This window comes from Triturus cristatus, chromosome 12, assembly GCF_964204655.1.
Source record: "Triturus cristatus chromosome 12, aTriCri1.1, whole genome shotgun sequence".
Taxonomy (NCBI): domain Eukaryota; kingdom Metazoa; phylum Chordata; class Amphibia; order Caudata; family Salamandridae; genus Triturus; species Triturus cristatus.
Window position 1 is genome coordinate 775,627,888 of NC_140595.1, and position 26,160 is coordinate 775,654,047.

Here is a 26,160-nt window from a genome sequence, read left to right on the forward strand (position 1 = left end):
AACCAACATAAAAAATGAAAAGAAACAAAGAAAAAGGAAAAATATGTAACATCTTGCAAAGGCTCAGCTGAGCGTAAATGTCGCATAAAAAAAAAATTTAATTAGAATGTTCTGTAAAAGTTTCCGCCTCCAGTCTAGCAAGGTAAACGAACATACATGTTCCTCGATAACTGGAGCCTCTAGCAGAATCAGAGGACAACTGACGTGTTCTTCAAGATAACTTCTCGCCAAGAAGTCATACGATGCCGTACAGATGTCCCAATTCCCTAGGACTCCATGTGCCGCTCCACGGGCCATAATCCTGACACCAGAACAGTCCAACTCATGAGCCACTAGGGGACTCATCAGTCAATCATAATCCGAGGCAGGAGACACCGAGTTCGACAAGCACAAATCCAGAGCCCATTCGAAAGGACAATCTAGGCAATGAAAAACAAGTTGCATGCAAGTAAAGTAGGAAAACCGGAAGGACAAGCCATAGGCTATGCTTAAGGTGGCCAGAGGTAATTTTCCATAATATTCAAGCATCCGGTTACGAAGATGGAGCAGCCGGGACAGGCTGTCGTGTGACACAAATTGTGCAGGCATTGCACAGTAAGCAGACCAACAGCAGCACACCAGCCATAAGGGCGAGAATCAACGGGAGCCCGCCAAAGACGCTGGAAAAAATAGAATGAAAAAATGCCGGTATCACACCAAAGATAGTTTGGAAGGAGGTCCCGAGGCCGGAGCCCACAACTTTGAAAAAATGTGCCAAGCCAGTTGTTGACGAGGCATTAAATATAGTGTGAATCAGAGCACCGAAATGAAGGGGGAGATCAGTATTCAAAAGCGCATGCACCTCGGTGCGGGTGTTTGCTACGTGAAGGACAAATGTTTCACGGGAGGAAGTCATAGCGACCTCTTTTTGAGACAATAGAGCCCTTATTCTGCTCATCTTGTTGAACTCTGCTTTCAAGGTTGGGATGGAAGGCCAGATGGAGACATCAAGCCGCCCATGCGGGGGTGGGAAAAGGACATTTTTACAGCAGACTACTCGTTGTGATACAGTCACAATGTAGGGAATTCCCACTAGCATCCCGCAGCAAGCCTCGTTATTTAAAAGCAAATAACTACCGTTAGCTAACAATGTAAAAGAGGGCATAATAGCTGGCACTGGAATCCCTTTCAGGACGCAAGCTAAATTCGGTGCTTGAACGTTGCATGCGCCATGTAATTGGATGTGCCTTCAGACTACTGAGTGATCAGGTGTGGAAGTGCATTCCTCACCTTTCAAGTAAACTTCTTTACCTTCTCTCATGCACCTGTACATAAATGGGAGGGGAGTGACCAAACTTCATGCAGGAAAGCAGTACACAACGGTTCATATCTGCCTAGGGCATAATGTTTCATGCACGAACTGAACTTAAACAAAGGAAATGGTAAAGTGATTAACCCGTGGATAGGCCACACAGCGGAGTTTAATTCGGCCACAGAGAAAGGCAAAGGTTCTAACTTTTCAATATGCAGTAATGAATATGTTGCATCTTTCATGGACATGAACTGTTGTTTTGCGGTCAGATTAAATGGAAGGAATAAAGACGATGTATTCATGTAGTCCCAGGGAACTTTCCCAGCCTTCAATGTTTGCAAAGTCCATGCAAACTGCATTATAGAGCGCAATTGATTTTGACCATGATGTAACACAGACAGATCATCCTGCACAATATCCTCAACAGATGAAACAATATTATCTAATGTGTAAATTCTGGAAGAAAGGGTGTTAATGCTATTATCGATAACAGCTATTACTTTTTCCAAGTTGGCTTGATCAATTGCTCTCAATCTGGAAGCAGCTTCAATTTGCGATAATTTCCAAACCTCGTTATACTAGCATACACCCACCTCTTGGACCTGCCACCCACAGGACCCTTAACAAAATCATTCAAATCTATTTTGTCATGTAATTTTGATAAATGAAGTTTAACAGATGCCAAGGTGGAATGTTGCCGCCAGTTCTGACATAACTTCCCTACAGAGTAGGTAGTAACTGAATGGGAAGATTCAAAGCGGGGGTCCACTCGAACCTGGGTATACCCAGGGTGTAGACCCAGAAACCGATGTTGACAGGAATCTGAGCTCTTCTGCCATATCAACCATCCTTCACGATCTAAATCGGAAATGTTGAAGGAAGTATTAGTAATGTACGACTGCAACTCTTCTAGGGACAGATCTGTATGATTATCCCAATTAGGATAAGCACCCAGATCAGGAACAGAGGGGGAATTCATCTCTTTAGTAGTAGCCAATCCAAAACAGGTGGTTTGAAAAATAGTAGAATTCAAAAATAACATGTGGTTTGGGATAAGGCAAGCACGATGCAGAGCTTCAGTCCCTTGCACCTGCCATTTCTTAGAACCCCAAACAGATTTAAGATCAATAGTATCTTTCCACAGCTCATAACCCCCGATAGCCAATTCATCCATAACGAACTTGGAATACAATAATTTAGTGTGGGTCAGCCTAACCTTCGAAGCTGACTCTGCCGCCACTTTAAAATAAAAGGCCTCAGACTTAGAAACACTGAAATCAGTAAAATATGTAAATTTGTTCACTAATGTGCTGGAGCTGCCTTCCATTGGTGCCGGACAATGTTCCCATTGCGTATAATTTACAAAATTCCTAAAGGTATTGGCTTTATGTAGGAAATGATTTCCATTATGTTGGTAGCAAAATAGTTCCCCATAATTAGCAGTGTCTAAATACAAATCTTCAGCATCAAAGGCAGCATAATATTTTAAATCAGAAAATAGTGCCTCTATGGCCTGAACGTCCCAATCATCAGAGCGGATGTTTTGTTTCACAATATCACCCATAGAAACACGAAGTACATTGGGGACATTAATAACCTCTGTTGGTCCATGAATTTGAAATTTTACAGCATCCCACACAATCCCATCCAACACAGGCCAGGCAGTAATATTCACAAAAGTCAGGTCCCTTTTCATGATGTGTGATGAGGAGTGGGGGGCTAAAGTTCCATCAACTAGTCTAATTGTAGATCTTTCGTTGAGATAGTGTCCATTTACAAGACGAAAAAATACCACCACAAATCCAATGGACATAAACAAAAAAATACTTATGAGCATCAGCCAAGCGTAAGTCCAAGGGGGAATTAAAAAATGTCTTTTAAACCAAACAGCAAAAATAGAAATTTTCGATGGGGCATTCGAAGTAATATAGTTAGTGTCAAATAAAAAACGTGACGGGTCAACTGCAGTTGATTGTAAACCAGGCAACAACACATCTGTGAGATAAGTATACTCAGTATCTTCAGGTGGACCACCAGCCGGTGGTGGCAACAAAGGATTAGTAACAGTATGCATCTCGATGGCAATGTCAGGCCTGTTGGTATTTGCCAGAGCCAAAACAGAATTTCTCAGCATCGCTGGACAAGACACCGCTGGAGTCATACTAAGAAGAATCGGCCACTCGCTGTAGTTTGACATTGTCAATGGAGATGTCCCTGTTATCCTTGCGACCAGGAAGGGGAGGTAAAATGACTGTTATTGTACCCTGCACGCCAAGCACTGGTACTGGTGCACGATAAGAGGGGCCGAACTCCTCCTTGTTCTCCACCTTGTCACGGACCAGGTCCCCAACTCGAGGTAGCCAGCCGACTACCGGAATCTGAAGCGCAGCATCAGTTGTGGAGTGCAAGTGTTCCTTTGCAAGACTGTCTCTGGTCTCTTGTAGATTCTGTAATACAGCACAGTGATCATCTACGTCAAAGGGTGCGGCTGACGCCGCCATGTCTAGACCATCAAGATCCGGGACAAACATCTTTATGCCAAAGAGCATTTCGTATGGGGTCCGCCCACCCAGAGACCTTCTAGGGAGATTATTAAGTGTACGTTGTATGTTATACAGATGGGCTAACCAGTTCCTGCCAGTGCCTAAAACCCTAGCTGTCAGGGATTGCTTTAAGTCACGGTTCATTCGTTCCACAACACTATTGCCCTCAGACCGGTACGGAGACGAAAATTTGACTTGGACCCCCAAAGATCTCATGGCTTCTTTGTACGCCTTAGAGGCGAACTTAGGACCTTGGTCAGAATGAAGGGTACCACATGCGAAAATTCCCACAAAGACACTCAAACCCATGATGACAGTTCGAGCATCAGCACTCCTTTGTGACTCACCCAAAGAAAACGTGTGCACGAATCCACTGCAACTAAGATGTACTTGTACGCAGTATCAGAGGAGAAAGGACCGCAGTGATCTAGATAAACACACTCAAGTGGTTTATTAGATATGTACAACTGAGTTTGTGGTGGGCGCGCAGCAGTTGAAGGTTTAATCTGCTGGCAAATGTCACAATCAAGAACATAAGCACGAGTCTGTTTATACAACCCGCCCCACCAGTAACGTTGTTGTAAGAGAGTAACAGGCGCTGAAATGCCGGCATGGGCAAAGGCCATACCTTCGTGAGCCGCTGTTATCAAGGAAGGTCTGCAGTCCACGTTGGGAATCAATCTGTCACCAATGTTGTTAATTCTCACATAGGGGACTTTATCAGGACTTAAATGATAAGAGTACCGAGAAGGGAAACCTCTAGGGTAATTACCTCCCTTCTCCATTGCAGCAATAGCTGCCAAGATGTCATCATCAATCTTACTTTTGGATCTTGTAACCGCTGCTACTAGATATGTTGCCACTGCTGTTTTCGCTGCTTCGTCAGCTAAGCTGTTGCCGACAGCGTGGACACCAACTCGCTGGTGCCCAAGAGTGTGAATTACATTCACGAGAGGCACATTCTGTTCAAGTTCTGCCACCCGAACCCAAAGCATTTTATACTTGATTGTGCTACCTTTGGAATCGCGATATTCATTCTGAGACCAAAAGAATAAATTGTCATTAAAAGACTGAACACAGTAAAATGAGTCACTCACTATAAGAGTAGTAACACGAGGATCAGCAAACTCCAGTGCAAGCACTAGAGCACGTAGCTCTGCCAACTGTGTGGTACAATCACCCAATGACTGCGTATGCATGACATCAGACTTGAATTCACCATTCACGAAAGTACCCGCTACAATTGCGCAGGCGACTGAATAAGCATGCTTCGATTCCGTCGCCAGTTGCGCCGAACCGTCAGTGTAAATGACACAATGGTAATCTTCAAGCAGGCGCAAAGACAGAGGAGCTGGATGAACAAATTCATACTGCAAGTACTCCTGAGTCTGTAATGAGGCATCAAAGATATAGGTGACATCTGGTGATGTCAAGGAAGTGGTCCATTGTATCCAACGTGGATGCAAAGCTTTAGAATTAGGTACACTGGCTTTCGTGACTGCCTCTAGAGCAGGATACGGTGTAACAACCAACATGCGTTTCCCTTGCGACAGTGCTCGCTCTTTAAGAATCGCCATCTGCACTGCAGTCAAAACTTTTTTGACCGTGGAAAAGCGCATTTCAGCCGAAGTGTACAGGTGTGACTTGTAGGCAATGGGGACTGTGTCGCCCTCATTGAACGTTAAGTACGTGAAACCCACTGTGCCAGGCACAATTCTTATCACCAGGTTAGTGTGGTTATCACGTGTCAGTAAGTATTTTGAAGCAAGAAGATCAGCCTGCAAAGATTGCAAGATAGCTGAATGCTCTGGCAGCCAGCTCGATTTGGAAAAAGTAGGTTGTACCAAGGCATTTGCGGCTTGATAAGCTGGGCATAATCGGGAATGTAAGTAAGCCCAAAATTCAGAAAACCCAGCAAAGACTGTAATTTCTTCAGCGTTGTCGGAGCACGCAAACATGCACACTTCTCCAAGAAATGAGGGGCTAATCCTCGACCTTCATTGTTGAGCTCGTAGCCCAAAAACAACTCTGTATACTCTGCAATGTGAGACTTCGCAAAGTTGAATTTGTAACCGTAGTCCGCAAACATAACAATGATGCGATCAACGCGACACAGAGGCGGCCATAATTCATCGTCTGTGAGATATATATCATCAACATACGAGTACGCATCAGGGTCAATGCTCTCTAACAGAGAGACTATACGTGCGGCAAAGACGCCAGGGCTGTTTTTATAGCCCATGGCCAATCTCTTAAACTGTTTTTGTTTGCCGCCAGAAGTAAACGCTGTCCACTGACTACTAATAGAGGACAGATTATGGCTGAAAAAGCCATTGGATATGTCAAGTGTGGTCTTAAACCTTTTTCTCACAAGACTATCCACGAGGGCAGAACTGTGGGTATTCTGTACAGCACAAGTCAGACAATGAGAGTTCAAATGCCGATAATCCAAAACTATGCAGTACGACCCATCAGGTTTAGTTACAGTGAATAGAGGATTATTCATTGGTGACACACAGGTTTCAATAACTCCTTGATATTCCAATTGTTCAAGGATATCTGCGACGTGAGATCTAGTTTCGCGGCGCATGGGATATTGGGGCTGCAGCTGGGGCATAGACCGTAAAGGAATCTCATGGCTTGGCGACAATTTATCCCACCCAACCTGAGTACGGTACAGAGCCGGAGCAAGAACCTGGACCCACTCTTCTGCAAAATTTTGGGCTTGATCCTTTGGCACTGTGTGCGCAAAGGATGGGAGGATTACCTCCTCCCCTCTAGGAGCAGCCAAAATGAAAGCTGGGGGCCAGTCCGCCTCTGCTAATAGAATATCATATGTAGAGGTCATATTATCCCAAAAAATCCCTTGTATTGTACGTTGTATGTCACCTTCAATCAAAAGGACTATGTCATATAGTCTGTCAGGGGGAGCCACTCTAGTATCTGCAGTTTCTACAGTAATGAACGTGTCAGTTGCTGTCGCCTCCAGATATGGACGCAGTGCTTGCCGCACTACTGTAACCTCCGCTGTGCTGTCGAGCAGCGTTAGTGCCCATGTCAGGTTCCGAAGCTGCGTTCTCACTATCTGTGGCATACCTCGCTGTTAGCGCAGCAACTTTCTTCTTCTGAAACTTGGGACGTTGATGTGCAAATTCGTCCTGCTTGCCCTTACCGTCAGGCTGACGGGGTTGCTCACGTCCTTGTCGGGCACCCCGACCTTTGCCACGTTCTCCGCCACCGGACTGTGAGGCCAATGTTTTCTGTGAAGAACGAGGAGAACGTTGTTCAGTAACCTGAAGTCTGTCAGGTGACCTAATTCTAGTGCGATCGCGCAAATCATATGTGCGTTCACTAGATGCCTGTACCGGTGACGCAGGACGAGACCCCTGTTTCTGTTGCTGCTTTCCTTGTTTCTTAGTTCTCCAATTCTGTTTTGGAAAAGTTGGACGATCGTCTTTGGAAGACGGACTCGCCTTAGTTTGCTGTTGCACATCTGGTATGACAATAGTAGGCTTAATCCCCAAACTACTGCGGCCAATAGTTCTATAAGCCTCCGCAATAATTTTAGGCAACTCTCGGGGCTTATCGAGTTCGTCTACGAGGGCTAAACCATTCGCCACTTGAAAGTGAACCCCATCTCCCTTGAGGTTACCAAGGAGGAGAGTGGCAACTACGTCGAACACACCGACAAGCCTCATCCCCAACTCGACCGCCGCCTCCGGACCGTGTTGATCTTGAACACGTTTGATGACGGAGGGAAGCACGGCCATAGATGGGGTGCCGAAGCACTTCGAGTAGACCGCTGCAAAAACTTTACCCCAGTTGTCACAATCGGCCACCTCTGGGACTGCAAACTAATGGTGAATATCCTGTGTTTCTCCACAGGAGTCGAGTGCGGAAATACTGCTTCCAGCTGGTCAAATTTCTCAGCAAGCCAATAAGGTAAATCGTCCTTATTCTGGGGGCGTTTGCCCATTACCAAATTAACCATGACGGGACTAATGACAATCCCGGCCAGGCCAGCTGGCTGCCCCGCAACAACAGGTGCCCCCACTTGCACGTTGCGTGAAACGTATTGCACTAAAGCCCGATGTACTGTAATCAGGGCTGTATGGAGGGCACGTAACTCATCCACCGTAGCATTCAAATAACAAGGATGAGGTGTAAATCCAGCCAGTACCAGCCAAGTGGCCCCTGGAGTTGACAAAGGGCCCAAACGAACCGGTGTAACCGGATGGGGAAGGGCGCCATTAAACCAAATGCGATGCTGCCAAGCCGAAATAGGAATCTCCTGCGTCCTATATGGCGTATAATTCGCTGGGACCTGCGTGGAAGTATAGGAGTGAAACGTACTGTCGTCTGCATTCACCGCCGGCATAGTAACCCAAGAGTAAAGCAACTCGTAGGGATATGATGCATCGGCACTCACCACAAAAATTACAGCCATCCCATCGTCCGGCACCCCGAACTGCGTCAAATGACGCCAGAGAGGTGCTCGGCTATGCGCCGCAATAGCGACCGCAGCCATAATGACACGGAGAAGAAAAGCAATCAATTATAACAGTAGCACAATAAAGGGTCCAAAAATATAAAAACCTTTTTAATTGACAAGCTTGATTGAACCTATTGAACTAATAGGTAGGTTAAAACCATCACTCCCGCTATCCGGAAACAAGAGTGAGGGCGTCGTGGACTAATATAAACACTACTAAGGCGTCTCAAATCATAAGACCAAACGTTAGGTGTGCCATGTTGCAGGGATTCTACTCATGCACAGAACTATGCGCAGGAAACCAGGACCTCAGTGAATTGCGGTGTACCAAAAACTCACCTCAGTACCCAGAACCCCTATCCGACTAGCGTAAGTGTCTCATTTGCTCTTCATATCACCTCGAAGCTACCAATGATTAGACAACCCAGAACATGCGACTTAGAGTACTCTCAGGAATGGTGGGAATCAGAAATACCTGTTAGTTATTATTCTCATATCAGTCCACAACAAGAGTAATCAGAGACACAGTAAAGTTTAAAACGTTTATTTTATAAACTACGTGTCCTAAGATGCAGTACTTTGGCTAACATAAGCAGACAAATGATCAAAAATATAACCATCAGCATTGTTACAACACCATAGAAAATGAAGGGAGAAATCATATTACAAATGATAGTGGAATACAACCACCCTCCCTTCGCTAGTAAGCTAGTATTATTAGACTAATAGAAGGTCTCTAGGTTTGAATGGGGAACCCCATACCGTAAATATCAGCTTAGGTGAATCACATCACAGGATCAGCGGTGCTCTGTGCCTGGAAAAGTTCTTCTCCAGAATGTGTGTCTAATGCATGCAAACCGCAATATTAAAGGCGCTCGAGTTTCAAATATTTGCAGCTGTGTGCGTGTTATGGCTAGAGCATGGGCCGATCAACCTGAATTCAAAAGCATACATTGTTTGTTGGCCCTGACTGTTTCTGCACACAATGTTCAGACCAAGGTCGCGGTGCACGTCTAGGGATGTGAACAACAGACCGTTCTCATGTGAAGAAAAGGCAGGCAAGCAGTTTCATCTAATAACATCGATCTGCAGTGTCGTGTGCAAAAGCAGCAAAAGTGGCAAGATGGCGTTTCTAACTTCTAAGACGCTTATGCTAACATAGCAATGTGTGTATCTAAAACTCCGTCTCCACTACATCACCAAAAGGGAACCACTGTTTTTTGTGATCAGAGACCAGTATTCCATTGGCAACTTCAGCATTCTGTATCCCTTGCCTCAGGACCACTCCTTTGAAGTATCTGGCGGTTCACCTATATAGTCTGGAATTGGATTTGCAACTGTTTTGGTCACCAGGTAAATGTTCTATAGAACCTTACTGGTCCCCTTGACCTGTGCCCTGCCAAAATTGGTCGCCCAAAGTACCTAAAAACAACAATAAAACGTTTCACAAAGCTTCCGCTAACCTCGGTAGTTACCAATGATTGTTTACATTTTGACGAAAAGCTGTGGTTTATGTTCTACTTAAAAAATCTATATCTCCGAAACCCTCCAGTCGATTTTGTTCTTTTGGGTGTCTAAAAATTCATAAAATATGATCTATTTATATAAATTAGTATCATATTTATTTCGTGTTGTGTGACTTTCTCATTCGTTTTGGTATTTCTAAATGCTTTGCACTGTTCTTTTGTTCAAACTTGACTTCTCAAAGCCTCTGCTACCTAGGGTTGAGTTAAGGTTTAACAAACAAGCCTGTGTCCACCCAAGGAGGCATTGTAAGTGTATTATACGGTAAGGTTGCACAACCACATCAAGTAATACACCACTTCCCTCACAGTTACGTTATGTTATGTGTATTTGTATGGCACACATCTCACCCAGTAGGCGCCTAAAAATGTTGTAAAATTCAACGACTGAACTAGCAACTCTGATGTGGATGAGAAGGTTATTGAGGCTTTGGGAGCCCAGTATGAGAAAGCTCGCCCACCAGCACTAGTTCCTCTGATACGAGGGATGGAGTTAGTAAGATGCCTGCCGAGAGGAGGCTTCTGGTCAGTGTGTGGAATTTGACGCGGTAGCCAGGTGAAGATTCTTCTGAGGAGCTTGAGGGTGAGGAAGGAGGATGAGGTGAACATGTTGATCTGGCTAGTCATTTACAGTGGGTTGTTCACTATTATCCTGAGGTTCCTGGTTTGGTTAGATGGGTGTTGAACCTAGTTCAGAAAGCCACCAGGTGTGGCTCCATAGCAAGGTGTCCTTTCTGAAAATTACAACCTCTGTCCCGTTGGAGTTAAGCTTTAGACAGCTGGTCTTCATCCAGTTAGCGACTTCAAATATGCTTGAGGTAAACTTCATCTGGGTGTTGTGGGTGGAGAGGGAGATGATGAGCTGGGTGCCATTATATGAGTTAATGCAGATTTTGTATACAAGGACAATTTTGGCGGGTGGTGCCATGTTGACTTTGAACAGTGTGAGGCTGAGCGAAGTTCCTTTGGCCACTTTGCAGATCTAGTTGGCAGCAGTGGAGGTAAAATGGCACCAGGATGACAGACTGTGGGGCGTTCTGTAAGGAAGGAGCTGATCCATCGGAGGGCAGGTCCTTGTATGCCAGTTTTGAGGAGGTATTGGATGAGGATGGGGTGGGAAACAGTATCAAACTCGATTGAGTGGTCAAGCAGGATGAGTACTGCTATTTCTCCTTCCTCTCTTCATGATCAGGCGGATGTTGAGAGTAGCAGCAATGAAGGCAGTCACAGTGCTATGATTGGGCCTGAATCCAGATTGAGAGGGGTCCAGGAGGTGGTTGTATTTGAGGTGGTCAGCCAGTCGTTTGTTTATACGTTTTACCAGTACTTTGGCTAGGGAGGGGATCAGGAAGATCAGTCTGTAGTTTGCTAATGTCTTCAGTCTGCTGAGGGTTTCTTCAGGAGGAGTAGAACTGTAGCATTTGTCCAGGCATCTGGCAAAGTAACTGTGGTGAGGGAGTCTTTGAGTGTAGCGCAGATGGGACCTAGTCCTTTGTGAAGATGAAGTGTGGTCAGGGATCCTATGGGGCTCCCGACTGGCTGGAGCTCATGGTAGCAATGGTCTTGATTCTCTCTTGAATCAAGGAATATTCTTATGGTTTTCAAACCCAGAAGATCTCACATCTCTTTGAATGAGAACAAGTCCTTTCAGAATTTTGTTAATTTCTTATGCCAAATGAAACTCCTAAAATAAGGCTGCGAAATCTGTGAGTTGCAGCAGAGATTCTTTTGTAGTGCTCAGTTATATAACCGATGAGTTCAGTTTCCTCCAAAAGTGCACGCTCTTATCACCAGAGTAGAGACTGCTTTGGTGAAATTACAAAAGCTTGCAATTTTTGTTGAGATTTGTAGTGCAGCCATACATAACTCTCCTCATGCTGTCTTTAAACATCTGTTACTACTTTTAACAAAAGTGTGGCTTTCAGCATTGACATTATCTGGAAAGGTTTTATTTGAAGCCTGATCTGACCTGTTGTCTTCCTCTTTGCAGCATTTTAGAGGCCGGGAAATCTGATTCCCAAGCAGTCGGGAAAGGAAAAAGGGCAGTTAAGAGAGTGATGCAAAAATGACTTTTATAGTGATTTACTATGCTTTAATTCTTCCTCTTGTCTCTCACAATGTACACTTGGCTGTCTCTTTGGCAAGCAGATGGTGATCTCCAACTGATCATATCAGAAAAAACCCTGTCAGGCTGGCAAACGGTTATATGTCTGGGTGTGTCACATAAAGGTGGAAGATAGTGCAAGACCCATTCTAAAGGTTTGAAAATATCTACAGATGTGAATAATGATAAGCACAAATCAAGAACCCCAAAGTCATCATTTAGGCAGCTTTTTCCCTTTTTGTTGGACAAATATATTAATGTGCTGCCTCAAACACTTGACAAATGTATGATTTTTAAAATGGACAGATTAAGGTGGAACTAGGAAAATGTTTGATCCTGGAAAAACATTACGTTTATAAATTACCATCCTGATGAAACCAGGCTGACAAAACCAAGCTAATGAGTGTTTTAACAAACATGTTGTTTCATTGCCTGATTAATAGGTCTTGGAGAATGTTGGAATCAAACTTTTCTTTCTGCTTTGAATATGGTGAGCCTCCTTGTGCTCCCTACTCCAGTTTTTAGCTCTCTATCCCCACCAGTGCCACTCTTTTTTCCACTCCCTTTTGTACCACCTACTGCCTTTATTCCAGCCTATTCCTCCTCTGTGTAGTCTCCCTCCTCCTTGGTTTCTTCATAGTTAGGACACCTGCCCTATGAACAGCACTTCCTATAGCTCTCCTTCCGCTGCGGTGAGGTCCCGAGTAAGTGGCAGCAAGCAATTGTCCTTCCCTTAAAGAAAAAACCTTGAGCGGATCCGGGTCTATTGGATAACCTGCGCCCTATTTCACGCCTGCCCTACTTCTCTAAAAGAGCAGAGAAGGTGGTGCACACGTAATTGGTTGCGCATATTAGTCGGCACAACCTATACCATCTAATACAATCAGGATTCAGAGCCACGTACTCTACGGAGTCAGCTTTACTTCTTGCCACGGAGACACTACGCAGGCGTGCGGATGAAGCTCAGACTGTAGCTTTAGTCCTACTGGACCTCAGCACAGCCTTCGACATGTTAGCCCACAAACTGCTCTTGCAGCAATTTAGGTCAGGTGGGCAGGTGGGAGTAGCTCTAAAATGGATGATTTCCTTCCCCCAGGATCGCAGCTTCCAAGTTTCGCAGCACCCACTCATTTTCAAAAGCATTCCACTCTCACAAGGGGTCCCAAAATGCTCAATTTTGAGCCCAGCTCTTTTTAATCTTAATCCCTTCGCTGCTAGGCCTTTCCCCCCGCGCTAAACCTTTTTTTTGCTATTTGGGGTAGTTCGCGCTTAGGCCCCTGTAACTTTTTGACCACATAATGTATCCACGCCAAATTCGCATCCTTTATTCCCAACATCATGGGGATTCTAAAGGTATCCAGGGTTTGTGGATTCCCCTGGAGGGGACTCAAAAATTAGCCAAAATACAGCTAAATTTTGTTTTTTTGGGGAAAAATGCGAAAAAAGGGCTACAGATGAAAGCATCTGTTTTTTTCCCTGCAAATTGTATCAAAAAAGGGGTTGTGGTGCTGAAATCACCATCTTCCCAGCTTTCAGGGACAAGCAAACGTTTGTTAGAAAACCAAATTTTTTTACACAGTTTTGGCATTTTTCTGGGACATTGCCTATTTTTGCTATTTTTTGTGCTTTCAACCTCCTTCCAGTTACTGGTAGAAATGGGTATGAAAGCAATAATGGATCCAGGAAAGCTATACATTTCGGAAAAGTAGATTAAATTCTGAATTCAGCAGGGGGTCATTTGTGTAGATCCTTCAAGGTTTCTTTATAGAAACTAACAGTTAAATATAGGAAAAATTGAAAATTGGTTGAAAAAAACAGCCTTTTGTGTCAACGTTTTCACATGTAACTTCTTCTAATTATGACACTTCTTTGAAAGCCGTTAAATCCGCTGGACCTTCCTGGTTGTGGGGATATATAGGACTTGTAGGTCCACCAAGCACCCGACGAACCCAGAGCCAAAAACTGAGCAGCGACTTGCAATGGTTTTTTATAATGTACCGGGTATATAGCAATTATTCTGGGAAAATGTGTTCATGGAAAAATCGGTATAAAAGACACCTATGTATTTCTGAAAGGGAACAAAATATAGAGTTTAGAAACAGTAGATATTTGCACATTTCCGAAATTGGGAATGCTCATACTAGCATGAGAATTATCGATCATACTTCTTTTTTACACATTGTCTTTCATTTGGAAGGCAGAAATGCATCGATAGTCAATAGGTAATAACGGTTGCTTCACAAATCTGAATTACCCCAAGTCTCTCAATAAAAATGGTACCTCACTTGTGTGGATAGGCTTAGTGCCCATGACAGGAAACGGCTCTCAACACAAAGTGAACACACCACATTTTCACAATGAAAAATGATCCTTTTTTGGCAAAGTGCCTAGCTGTAGTTTTTGAACCCTAACTCTGCCAGCACCTAGGAAAACCTAACAAACCTATACATTTTTAAAAACTAGATACCCAGGGGAATCCAGGATGGGGTGACTTGACTGCCTCTCACCAGGTTCTGTTACCCAGAATCCCTTGCAAACCTAAACAATTGTAAAAAAAAACACATTTTCCTCACATTTCTGTGGTGGAAAGTTCTGAAATCTGCGTGATCCACAAATTTCCACCCACCCCGCGTTCCCCAAAGTCTTCTGAGAAAAATGGTACCTCACTTATGTGGGTAGGCCTAGTGCCCGCGACCGGAAACGGCGCAAATCGCAATGCGAACACACCACAATTTCACAGTGAAAAATGACCCTTTTTTGGCAAAGTACCTAGCTGTAATTTTTTAACCGTAGCTCTGCCGGCAGATAGGGAAACCTAGCAAATCTATACATTTTTTTAAACTAGACACCCATGGGAATACAGGATGGGGTGACTTGACTGCCTCTCACCAGGTTCTGTTACCCAGAATCCCTTGCAAACCTAAAACATTCTGCAGGGGATTCTGGGTAGGGAAACGTTGGGGGATCCACGCAAGCCATACCTCATTGGACTCCCCAAGGTGTCTAGGTTTCAAAAACATGTGGGTTTGGTAGGTTTCCCTAGATGGCGGCAAGCCGGGGCCAAAAAACCAGGTTCCCCCCCCCCCCCCTCCCAAAACCAGGTAGTTTTGTTATAGGTAATTTTGAAGTCTCCACAATACGATTTGGGCCATTTCCTGTTTCAGCCACTTTGCCTACCCGCACAAGTGAGGTACCATTTTTATCGGGAGACCTGGGGGAATGCTGGGTGTGAGGAAATTTGTGGATCCACGCAGATTCCAGAACTTTCCCATACAGAAATTTGAGAAAAAAGTGATTTTTTTCAGCTAAATTTGAGGTTTGCAGGGGATTATGGGTAGAAAAATGTTGGGGGACCAACGCAAACCATACCTCGCTGGACTCCCCCGGTTGTCTACTTTTCAGAAATGTGTGGGTTTGGATGTTTCCCAAGATGGCCGCCAAGCCGGGGCCAAAAACCCAGGTGACACAACCCAGGTGACACCCTTTGCAAAACCAAGTTGTTTTGTGATAGGTCATTTTTATGTCTCCTCAATACGTTTTGGGTCCTTGCCTGTCGCAGGTACTTGACCCACCCACGCGAGTGAGGTACCATTTACATCGGGAGACCTGGGGGAACACTTGTGGATCCACGTAGATTCCAGAACTTTCCCACACAGAAAGTTGAGAAAAAGTGGTTTCCCTACGTGGCAGCTGCGCTAGGGCCCAAAATCCACAGGTAGGCACATTGCTAAAAAACTGTCGGAGCCTAGTGGGCTTTCTGCTGCCCTGGGGTGAATCGGGGGAGGGGGGTTTGTCCCGATATGCCCCCAAGGGGGGCAGAAAGACTGTGGCTATTTTTTGTGGTGGTGGGGGCATTGGCATTTTGGGCAGCCCCCACCTCCATGCATAAAAAAAGTCTGAAAATGATTGAAAACTTGGCTTTTGCAGCTATGAGGCTTGTGTCCGTCTTGCCCTTGTTTCATAGCTCTTGTTCCATCCAGCCTTCTAGAGAGTCGTTTCCAGCGTGGGGACACACCAGTTGGTGTAACCAGGCGCTTTATAAGTGGTTTTATTATTATTTTTTTTTTTTCTTACTTTCTCTCACTTGGTCACTTATTCACTTTTTCCAATCTTGTCATGCCTTATTTACAATAAATAGCATATGTCACATTTGTTAACATTTTTTTTCCAGAGTTTTACATAGCGCAAACTTGACCCGAATCAGGTATCAGAGCACTTTACACGATCACCAGTTGTGTTACATGAGGACACATTCATTTTTTGCTAGGCAGGGGGAGATTAAGTGATGTGCCCAGAATCACAGGATGTTCAGCGTCGTTGCCGAGACTCGAACCCAGTTCCTCAGATTTGGGGACGACCGCATTTCTCATTCACTGCCAAGATGAAAGGACCTTTGAATGTAATTCAGTGGTTAGGACAGGATCTTGTAAAGTAGCTTGATTAATGTAATGATGGATCCGATATTTTGTCAGTAGCCAGAGTAAGGTGGGTGGATTTCAGCCATACAGTGAAGCTGTGTCCCCAGCCAAACTGAACTCATCATTTTTTCTTGCAGAAACCGAATACGCCAATACCCTGCTCTTGTGAATTGCACCACCATAGACTGGTTCTCTGAGTGGCCTGAGGATGCGCTGCTGGAGGTGGCAGAGAAGTACCTCACTGGGACAGATTTAGGAGACATGGAAGGGGTAAGTAAGGTGAAGACTGCTAGTTAAACAATGTGTCCAGTGTTAGAACTGTCATAGATTCCCAGGCTTCGCCTGCCACTAAGATCCAGCAAGAGCACATAACCAAGCCAGGTCTTTGAGACTCTTTGAGGTCCAAAGTGCAGAGGGTTGTGGATCCACACATGATTGAACCGACTGTTCATTGTGCTTATTTTTTGATTAGGACTATAATATATAAAATGGCAATAAACAAATACAAAGCTTTTCTCTTAGATGATATGATGTCAATTTGTACAGTCCTCATGGGCAGTGAGGTTCAAAAAAGTAGATGCAAAGTTTAGATGTGTGCAAGATGTGTGCAAGTAAGGTAAAATAAACATAATTAACTCTTTTTTAGAATGACACTAGTGCATGCCAATTTAGTACAATTGAAATAGTAAAGCATGAATTGAAAACGGTGTGCTGATACATCAAAGTAAGTATCCCAAACAAAAGCTTCCTCAGCACTATAGCTCCTATAAATTAGATATTGGTAACTCTTCCTACTAGCATTGAAAAGTAAGGATCTTCAGTTATAGCATAAACATTTAACCAGTCACAGGACTTTGATTGAAATCAACATTGGAGAACCAGTGTTACGGGTAAATAACTTTTCCTTCAGCACTACCCGTTACATCAACATTAAGTTCCATTTCTCTGAAAATTTCTGGCCATAGTAGCTGGGCACCAAATTATATGAAAGATATAGCTGTGGTCACAGACTTTAGGAATTGTAAGTATCAGTAACCTTCATCTTTTTATTATTAATAAAAGCCTCTATCAGAGTCTAAATGTTACATCTTCCTGAAGTGTTACTTCCTCTTGAGGAGGCGGAGCTGGCCCGGCTGGAAGATGGCCGCGCTTCCCTAGAACTCCGCTCATCACCGCCACTATCCGTTCGGGAACCGGCCATAATTCCGCCATGAGCACAACATAAATACCGGCATCTGTTGCCCGAGTGCCCGCGAACCCAGAGGGGTAACCAGCTTGCTTTCGGCATCGTCATTCTCGCACACTGCGGGAGCTCGGCGGCCGCAACGCGGTGCGCCCTTTGATCCCCGGCCTAAAGTTTGGCAAAAGCCGGCCCTCCTGACACCCGGGCCGGCACCTGCTGGTGCGACGTTGAGAGCCTCCCTCCTGCCCTGCACCCGCCGCTCCTGCTGCTGCAGCGAGGACTTTGAGACACGATCTTCTGTGTGGCCGGGTCGGGCTTACCTGAGGCTGCCTGCTGTGATCCCGCACGGCCTGGAGCCTGGCCTGCTGGGGCCCCCTTGCTGATGCCTGGCGCTGCTGCGCTGTTTGCTGACTGTGCCTGGCATTCTTCTTCATCGTGCGGCCATTTTGTCCCTCGGCTTAGTGGAGACACCGGTGGGTGCGTGGCACCTGGATCTGCTGCGGAGTGCTGCCTCCTGATCGCCGCCTCATTGGATCCCTCTGCCTACCTGACCCCTTGGCTCGGGATGCCCGGCGACGCTCCTGAAGGTGGGCTCCCATACTTTATGTTCCTACTGCTTTCTTGGGCTGCGCCTGCCTGCCTGCCTGCCTTCGGTGGTCCATTTACTTAGCTGACCCTGGATCTCCTCAGGTGCCATTCCCTCCTGCTGTGACAGGACCTGCTGACGAGTGCTGGTGAGTTGAGCCATCTAGTCTGGAGATTCTGCGCATCCCTCCTCTGCTTTGCGCTTACCTGCTCTACCTATCGCCATTATGGGGAAAGTTGATCGCACCCAACCCAAACTACAATTGGAACAGCGCACATCCCGTCGTAACGAGGAGGGGGCAGAAGGAGCAGATGGGCCCCCCCTGACGATCCTGTGGGGGATATAAAACAGATTATTGCATCCATGCAGTGGGGCCTCACTGCCATAGACTCTAAGATTGACAGGCTGGCCTACAGAATGGATCGGGTCTCTGAGCGGGTCGATAAACATGCTGAGCACCTGGATATGGCAGAGCGCCGCATCACTGAGGTAGAGGAGACCCAGACTGATATGGGAGATGTACGGAAGCGGATGGAGCGCACTCATGCGGCCCTACACGACAAGTAGGAGGACTTGGAGGCCCAGTCACACTGTTGCAATCTACGCATTACTGGCCTGGCGGAGTCCACAGCGACAGGGAGCATGGAGCAGTTCGTAGAGCGCCTGCTGACCTCTCTTCTGGGAGCTGACACTTTTTCTCACCTATTCGTCGTTGAGAGGGCGCATCGCTCCCTCGGGCCCCGGCCCCAACCTTGAGCCCCTCCCCGGCCCATCGATGTTAAACTTTTAAATTATCGGGACAGGGACGCTGCATTGCACAAAGCACGTGAACTGGGAGCCTTAAGGTACGAGGGATCGGACATTTCCCTATTCCCTGACTTCACCTTAAAAGTGCAGGAGGCACGGCGGCAGTTTACTACAATGGAACGCGAACTGCGAGACCACCACACTGAATATGCCATGCTATATCCAGCACGCCTGAAGGTCCTCTTTGATGGGAAGCCCAGGATTTACTCTGACCCACAATACCTGAAAAAGGCCTTCCGCGATTGGGAAAAGGCCAACAAACATTCGAGCATTCAACAAGCCTCTTCCTTACAGAATGCCGCTCTGGATCCCTGGATGATAATGACTGAGAGACTTGTGGTGTCTTATTTGTGTGCTATATATGCCTCCCTTTATTACTGTTAAAGGTGTGGCCATATGTTAATCTGTTCCCTGCTGGTCCACTGTTGGCCTTGCTACGTGACTGGTGCTCTTAGTGTTGCTCTGCTGATGCGTGGAATTGCTTTCCCCTTGCGGGGTGCTGTTTTTCTTGCCTTCATGGCTTCCCGGTGTGAGTGGCTGGGTTACCACACTACCCCACAATGACTTGCTCTATTACTGTTGGCCTGGGCCCTCTTGGGCAAAGTTGCTGTGGTTATTCGCTATTTCTTTATGAATGCCTCTTTGAGGTCACAGTGGATTTGTTACTTGCAGGCGGTGTTTGAGTGGTGGGTTGGCTCAGTGTGTGTAGCTGGGCAACAACCGCCCCACTGCGTTAACCGCTGATCTGCTTCCAATGGGTTGGGGATCTCAGGGGGTCGCGGGGATTTGCCTCTCGTTTGGGTTGCCTTATTGTATTGTTCGGGTGGGTTGAAGCTTGCCTTTGCAGAGTTGGGGTTTGCAAGGCGTGGGTGGGGGGTGGTAAGTGTTTGTGGATTGTTTTTCCCTTTTTTTCTTTTTGTCATGTTCGGATCGCTAATTTTCCTACTTTGTATGTGGTGGGTATGTATTTCTTTCCTTTTCCCCTTGCTTTATGGAGTACGAGCTTGAATGGTGTCTGTATGTTCGATTTCGAACTTGATGAGGTGAAGGTTGCGATTCACCTTGCTGGCGTCTGTGTTCAATATGAGTGACCATTGAACTAGGCCCCAATCATCTGCTAGTCTGCTAGTCTAACCCTTGTGACGTGGAATGCTCGCGGTCTAAATGACCAGCGCAAGGTGAGAAAGGTTATAGCTTATTTAAAGCACAAGGAGGTTGATGTGGCGCTGCTTCAGGAGACTCACCTGCCCCCGGACGCTGCGCTTCTTTCTAGCAAAAAGTTAGCGGGTGTCTCACATGCCGCTTGCTTTACCTCCCATGCTAGGGGTGTTTTAACCTGGCTTAACCCTAAGGCTGGTTTCAAAATAGCACCTTTATTTACAGATTCTGCGGGTAGATTCGTCATCTCCCACTGTCACAGCCCACAATGAGGGTTCCTTGTAGTCAACTCCTACGGTCCTAATTATGATGACCCCGAGTTTTATCAATCCCTTTTTGATTTAATTAAAAAACATTGTGCTTTGCCGATTTTCTGGGGGGGACTTTAATTGTATAATGCATACGACACTGGATCGCTCCAGAGGCCCCGGCCGCCCACTCTCTGCATCGGCGAAGGCAGTGCAAGATATTGCCCTGCAGCTCCAATTGGCAGATGTCTGGCATTCTCGCTCAGCGACTAGTGGGGGGGTACACACATTACTCAGCACAGTATGATATCCACACGTGTATTGATTACTGGTTTATCTCGCAATCCTTATTGCCTAAGGTGCTGAATTGCTCAGTCTTAGCTCGCTCTTTCTCTGATCACTTCCCGAGTATGGTTACGGTTGCGGTCCCTCCCCCTATTCCACCCCCGTTCTTGTGGTTCCCGCCCTATTCATTGCTTGACTCTGTTTTTCACTCCGAGCTGCTTGAGGCTATTTCTGGGTTCTTCAAGACAAATGTGGGGTCGGTCGATTCCTTTATGACAGTGTGGGAAGCATTCAAAGTTATCATTAGGGGTATTGCTATTAGTAAACATGCGGGCGTACTCCGTGCTATTCGCGATCGGATTGCATTGCTGGAGACTCGGCTCTCCGATATAGAGTCCTGTCTGCTTCACTCTGATGACCCTGAGTTGCGAGACCTGCTTACGACCACGTTGGCAGAATTCCATTAGGCAGCGGATAGCGAGGTCAAGCACATGGGCATATATGCTTCTGCTAGAGCTTATGGTGAGACTGATCGGCCTGGCTCAGTCCTGGCGGCAATGGCCCACCGGCGACTGGACACGCGTGATGCTGTCGAGTTGGAGGGTGATGATGGGTCGACCCTGACGCAACCCACTGACATTAATATGCAATTCCTATCTTACTACCAGGAGCTATACAGCCCCAAACTTGCCCCAAGTGATGATGACATTACTAATTACTTGGAAAATATACAGCTTCCCTGGCTATAAAATTGGCACAGGGAGTTTTTGATGTGGCCCATTGAAGCGGCAGAGATTCGTCTTGCTCTGGGTTCGATGCGCGAGGGCAGTGCACCTGGGCTTGACGGCCTCACAGTCTCCTTTTATAAAGCCTTCAGCGAGCTCCTCATTCTACAAATAATAACTTTGTTCCATGACATGGCTGCGAACGGCATTATACCCCCATCTATGCGCGAGGCATTAATTATTACTCTTTTGAAGCCCAACAAGGACCCCCGTATATGCCCCTCTTACTGTCCGCTCTCCCTGATCAATGTGGACACTAAGCTGTACGCGAAGGTCCTTGCTAACCGTCTCTCTCCACTCCTCCCACAACTAATTGTCCCTGAACAGGCTGGGTTCATCCCGAGTCGCACGCTCACACAAAATCTCCGCACAGTTTTTTGAGCGCTGTAGCATATTCGCCCAGAGGTCAAAGCCGCCGCGCTTTTCCTTGATGCCGAAAAGGCTTTCGATTCCATTGAATGGAAATTCATGTATGCGGTGTAGCGTCGCATTGGGGTCTGAGCGGAATTCCTACAAATGGTGTCGGTGTTATACAACTCCCCAGTGGCTCAGGTTTGCATGGGAGATCTGGTTTCCACCCCATTTTCAATCCGCCGTGGCACGAGGCAAGGCTGCCCGTTGTCCCCGCTGCTGTATGCGATAGCTGTTGAGCCGCTGTTGTGGGCACTGCGCAAATACCACAGTCACAGAGGGCTTCGCTTTCCTCATTATAACCTCATTGTCTCGGCATTTGCGGACGACACACTTCTATACATTGGGGACCCTGAGACTCATCTATCCCCTGTGATAAGGGCGGTACTATGCTTCGGAGGGTTATCCGGCTTAAGGATCAATTGGGATAAATCCATTTTGTTCCCATTGACTCCTACCACGGTGCAGTTTCCGCTTGAATTCCCAGTCCAGTGGACTACTGAACCGGTGCGATGCCGAAGAGGTACTTAGTGCCAATTATGGTACACTAATAGGGAAGATAGGGGATGACGTAGACAGATGGATATGACTCCCATTGTCTTTGGCTGGCAGAGTATCTTTAATGAAAATGGTTGTTCTACCTCGCCTACTTTTTTTGTTTCTGAATATACCAATCGTGATCCCTCCACAGTTGTTTCGCGAACTGCGGTCCCTGATGATCAAACTGGCGTGGGCCGGTAAGACCCCGCAAGTTGCCTTTGATACGCTCATGCTTCCGTATGCCGCTGGCGGACTCAATGCCACAAATTGTATTATAGAGCTGTGCAAGCCTCTCATGCCCATAGCTGGGTGCATGGTCCTCAAGATTTGCCTCACCTTCACATCGAAAAGGTTGTCGCCGCCCCCACTCATTGCCTCGTCTCTTAGCGCGGGCCTCTATTAGACGGAGTGGTGTTTTAGACTCAATCAATTCCATAGTACACGCGTGGGATGCGCTCCTGAGGCTATATGACGGGGCGCAATTATATTCGCCACGTATGCATATCGATTGGTGCCAGTGGTTTGCGCTTAGCTCCGATAGGGGTACCCTGGATTCCCTTCACAAACTAAGTGTACATCAAATGGGCGATCTATTTCGTCATGGAGGATTGGGCACCTGGGAGGAGTTGGCAGGCACAGACAGCGTACACTCAGCCCTCACTAAGTTTCACTTTTTTCATACTCTGCATGCTTTAAGGGCAGTGTTAGGGGATGATTTGCAGGAATCCTTGCTAATTCCCCTCTGACAGCTTTACTAAGTGCTCAGTCCCCATGTAAGATCATCTCCAAGCTCTATACTCTTGCTCAAAGCGAGAGGGTGTCTTCCCTTAGCAACGTAAGGCAAGCTTGGCATTCTGATATAGGAGCTCCCATCACAGACGACACCTGGTTTTATTGTTGCGAGGTCACTCGTAAGATATCCCTAAACGGCCGCCACGGCATTGTTCATTTTAAATTTCTAAACAGAGTTTATTATTACCCTTCACGACTCTTTAGGTATGGTCTGAGGGAAACTGACAATTGTGAGAGATGCTATGCCCGCACGCAGATTTTTTCCACCTAGCATGGCAATGCCCGTCAGTGTTTCATTATTGGGAATTAATTTTCCAGAAGCTCAACAAAATTTTAGGACTATCCCTTGTTCCGGATCCCCTGCTAGCGCTTCTTGGCTACACCAAAACCTCTTAAGAAAGCAGTACGCAAATTGGTGGCAATGGGTCTCCTACTTGCAAAGCGTCGACTAGCGATGCGATGGTTGAGGGGTCCAGGGCCTACAGTTGCGGAGTGGGAGCAAGACGTGGTGTATTGTAACACCCAATCTGATGTGTACAACGAATTGCTCCCCCCTTGTAATCGACCAAAGAGTTTTTGGGCTATGTTTGCGCAATATCAAGCTGCTTGTCGAGCTACACCAGAGGTCCCTGGGGACTAAGTGGTGACTGTATGTATTCTTTATATCTTTAATGGATAGTGCTGCATATGCAGTCATCCAGGTTCTCTCTGACGAATAACCTCCACCTCATTTGCAGCTCTTGGTGTTAACCTGGCCCTACCAGAATACCTCATTACTGATGTACTGTTTATGTGATTAATATACTAAATGTGCCTTCACTGCCACTACATTCCATGTCCCCATGCTCTTTTTTGGTAACCCTCGACATAATATTGGTTTTTGATCTTAGCGATCCATATTATTGTCCTATTGTTTGATTTTGCACTTTCCTTTTGGTTTATTGTATGTTTGATTTATTTTACTGTATTTGTACTAAAATAGTAAAATACAATATACACTAGGAAATGGTGTAAAAAAAGCCCCTTCAAATAGGATTTCTGAACCTCTGTGAGAAATAGCTGTTACCAACCTGTTTTGAAAATTTTGGCAAGCTCTGAAAGTATGCTTCTAAACAACCTATCCTCATTTTGTTTTGTTTCCTGCTGTAGATTCACAACAAAGTGGCACAGATATTCGTGACCATGCATCGATCCGTGGCTTTCTACTCGTATAAGATGAAACTTGAACTGCGAAGACACAACTACGTCACACCCACTAATTACCTGGAGTTGGTGGATGGCTATAAGAAGTATGAGAGTTTTGCAGTGCTAGGTGGTTTGGGGTTGCATCAAGGAGGCCCACTGCTAATCTTAGAACAAAGACACATAGGGTGATTTTGGGTTTGGCAGACAGCCTGCCAACTACTGATGTGGTGAAGGAACAGACAGATTTTGGTTTATCCCAACACTGACATCCATTTGTTACCAGAGGCAGCTTATACCTGCATGTCAGGAGCTGGTGAGGATGAAGGAAACTGTGACAGCTGTTGCCTCAGCCCCATGACTCTGCTCCTCAACCCTGGCCCTCATTGACTTCAGACCCTATCACGTCTTCCCCTTTATTTAGGCCCTCCCTTGACCTCTTGCTACCATTTCCTCAACTTAGCCCTGAACACCCAGAGCATGGCTCATTGAGGACTACCGCCAAAAGAATATGTCAGCATCACTTTAGTGTAGTTCTGTAATATGCTGTCATGGTTTATGTATAAGTCTGTCACAGAGAAACTATTCAGTGTGGTATTATGACCGGAAAAATGGGCCCCATGTGGTAATTCCCCATCCCATGGGGTCCTACTCCTAATCGCACTCTACTGGGGCAATTTTATCAGGCAGTGGCAATAACAGGGCCTGAATAGGGTGGGGCAATGTAAAAGGGGAAGGGCAAATCTTTAAATTGTTGGCCCTTGAAGCAAATTGTGATATACACACATGTTTTAAATCATGAAGCCCTCTTAAAAATCCCTCTGGAAGTTCTGCCACCCACTTCTTGCTTTTTGGTTAGATTTACCTTTTTGTAATTCATAACATGATTCTTAACCTGGCACTCATCATTTTTCATTGTATGAAGTGAAATCTGCTGTCCTGCAGCATTGGATCTTTCATGGACTCACATGCTTGAATTATCTCCCAACAGCCCCGGTGTACATTGTTTATCATAGCAGTTTTCCAATCCTGCAGCTGGCATTGAAAGGCTGACTCGTTTTCTAACTGCTGAGTCACCTCCATTAGGTTGGAGGAGTGTGGACCTCCCTGCTGGCAGCTCAGCAAACAAGAAAAGTAAAATGGTATAAAATTATTTTATTACCATTATATTTTTCAGTGCAGCCAGCCCGAGCCAGTGTCAGGGACAGGCCATTGCGACTAACTGGCAACAGGGTAGGAGGAGTGGTGCACACTCCAGTTTAACATGTGTATGTCACTTTGGCCGGCTGTCTTGTGATGACCAGCCTGACAATGCGCACTTTAAACCTGTCTTAGACAGCTGGGTGGAAATCAGGCACAGACCTCCAGTGCTTGTAGGAGCCAGTCTACTCTAACCAAATCCTACCAGGTACAACAGTGCTACAAACTTTGTCGCATTTTAAATTGTTGATGACAGTACTATGGATGGACACGCTATTGACAAGCCTGTATCACCGTTAGTGAAGACTTTGTCGTACCTCAAAATATCCTTGTACAAAGGCCCACACATCAAAAACTGACACTGTCAACACCTGCATCATCGTCAACAAAGACACTGCCAATGAAGCAGTCATTCAAGATTCCACCATCAACTCATCTGATAATCCAACACCATTGACAAAGCCATCATCGTCCACGAAGTCACAACCGTCGATTACTACATCTATGCCATTGTTAACAACTCAAGCCCTGACCTCTAGGCCCTCAAGTGACTACCATTACCAATGCCTTGTCTGAAACATCTATAAGTTCTATGCTGCCATTGTTGATCTT

General features: G+C 45.9%; 1 protein-coding gene across 1 annotated transcript in view; it reads left to right on the plus strand.

The window, feature by feature from the left end:
• DNAH2 (dynein axonemal heavy chain 2) overlaps positions 1 to 26,160 on the plus strand; it is a 2,945,517-nt gene that overhangs the window by 2,060,443 nt on the left and 858,914 nt on the right. The window contains exons 59-60 of the mRNA XM_085638712.1: positions 16,509 to 16,641; positions 24,316 to 24,455. Of these exons, the coding sequence (XP_085494838.1) occupies positions 16,509 to 16,641; positions 24,316 to 24,455 (273 nt within the window). The remainder of the gene's footprint in view (positions 1 to 16,508; positions 16,642 to 24,315; positions 24,456 to 26,160) is intronic.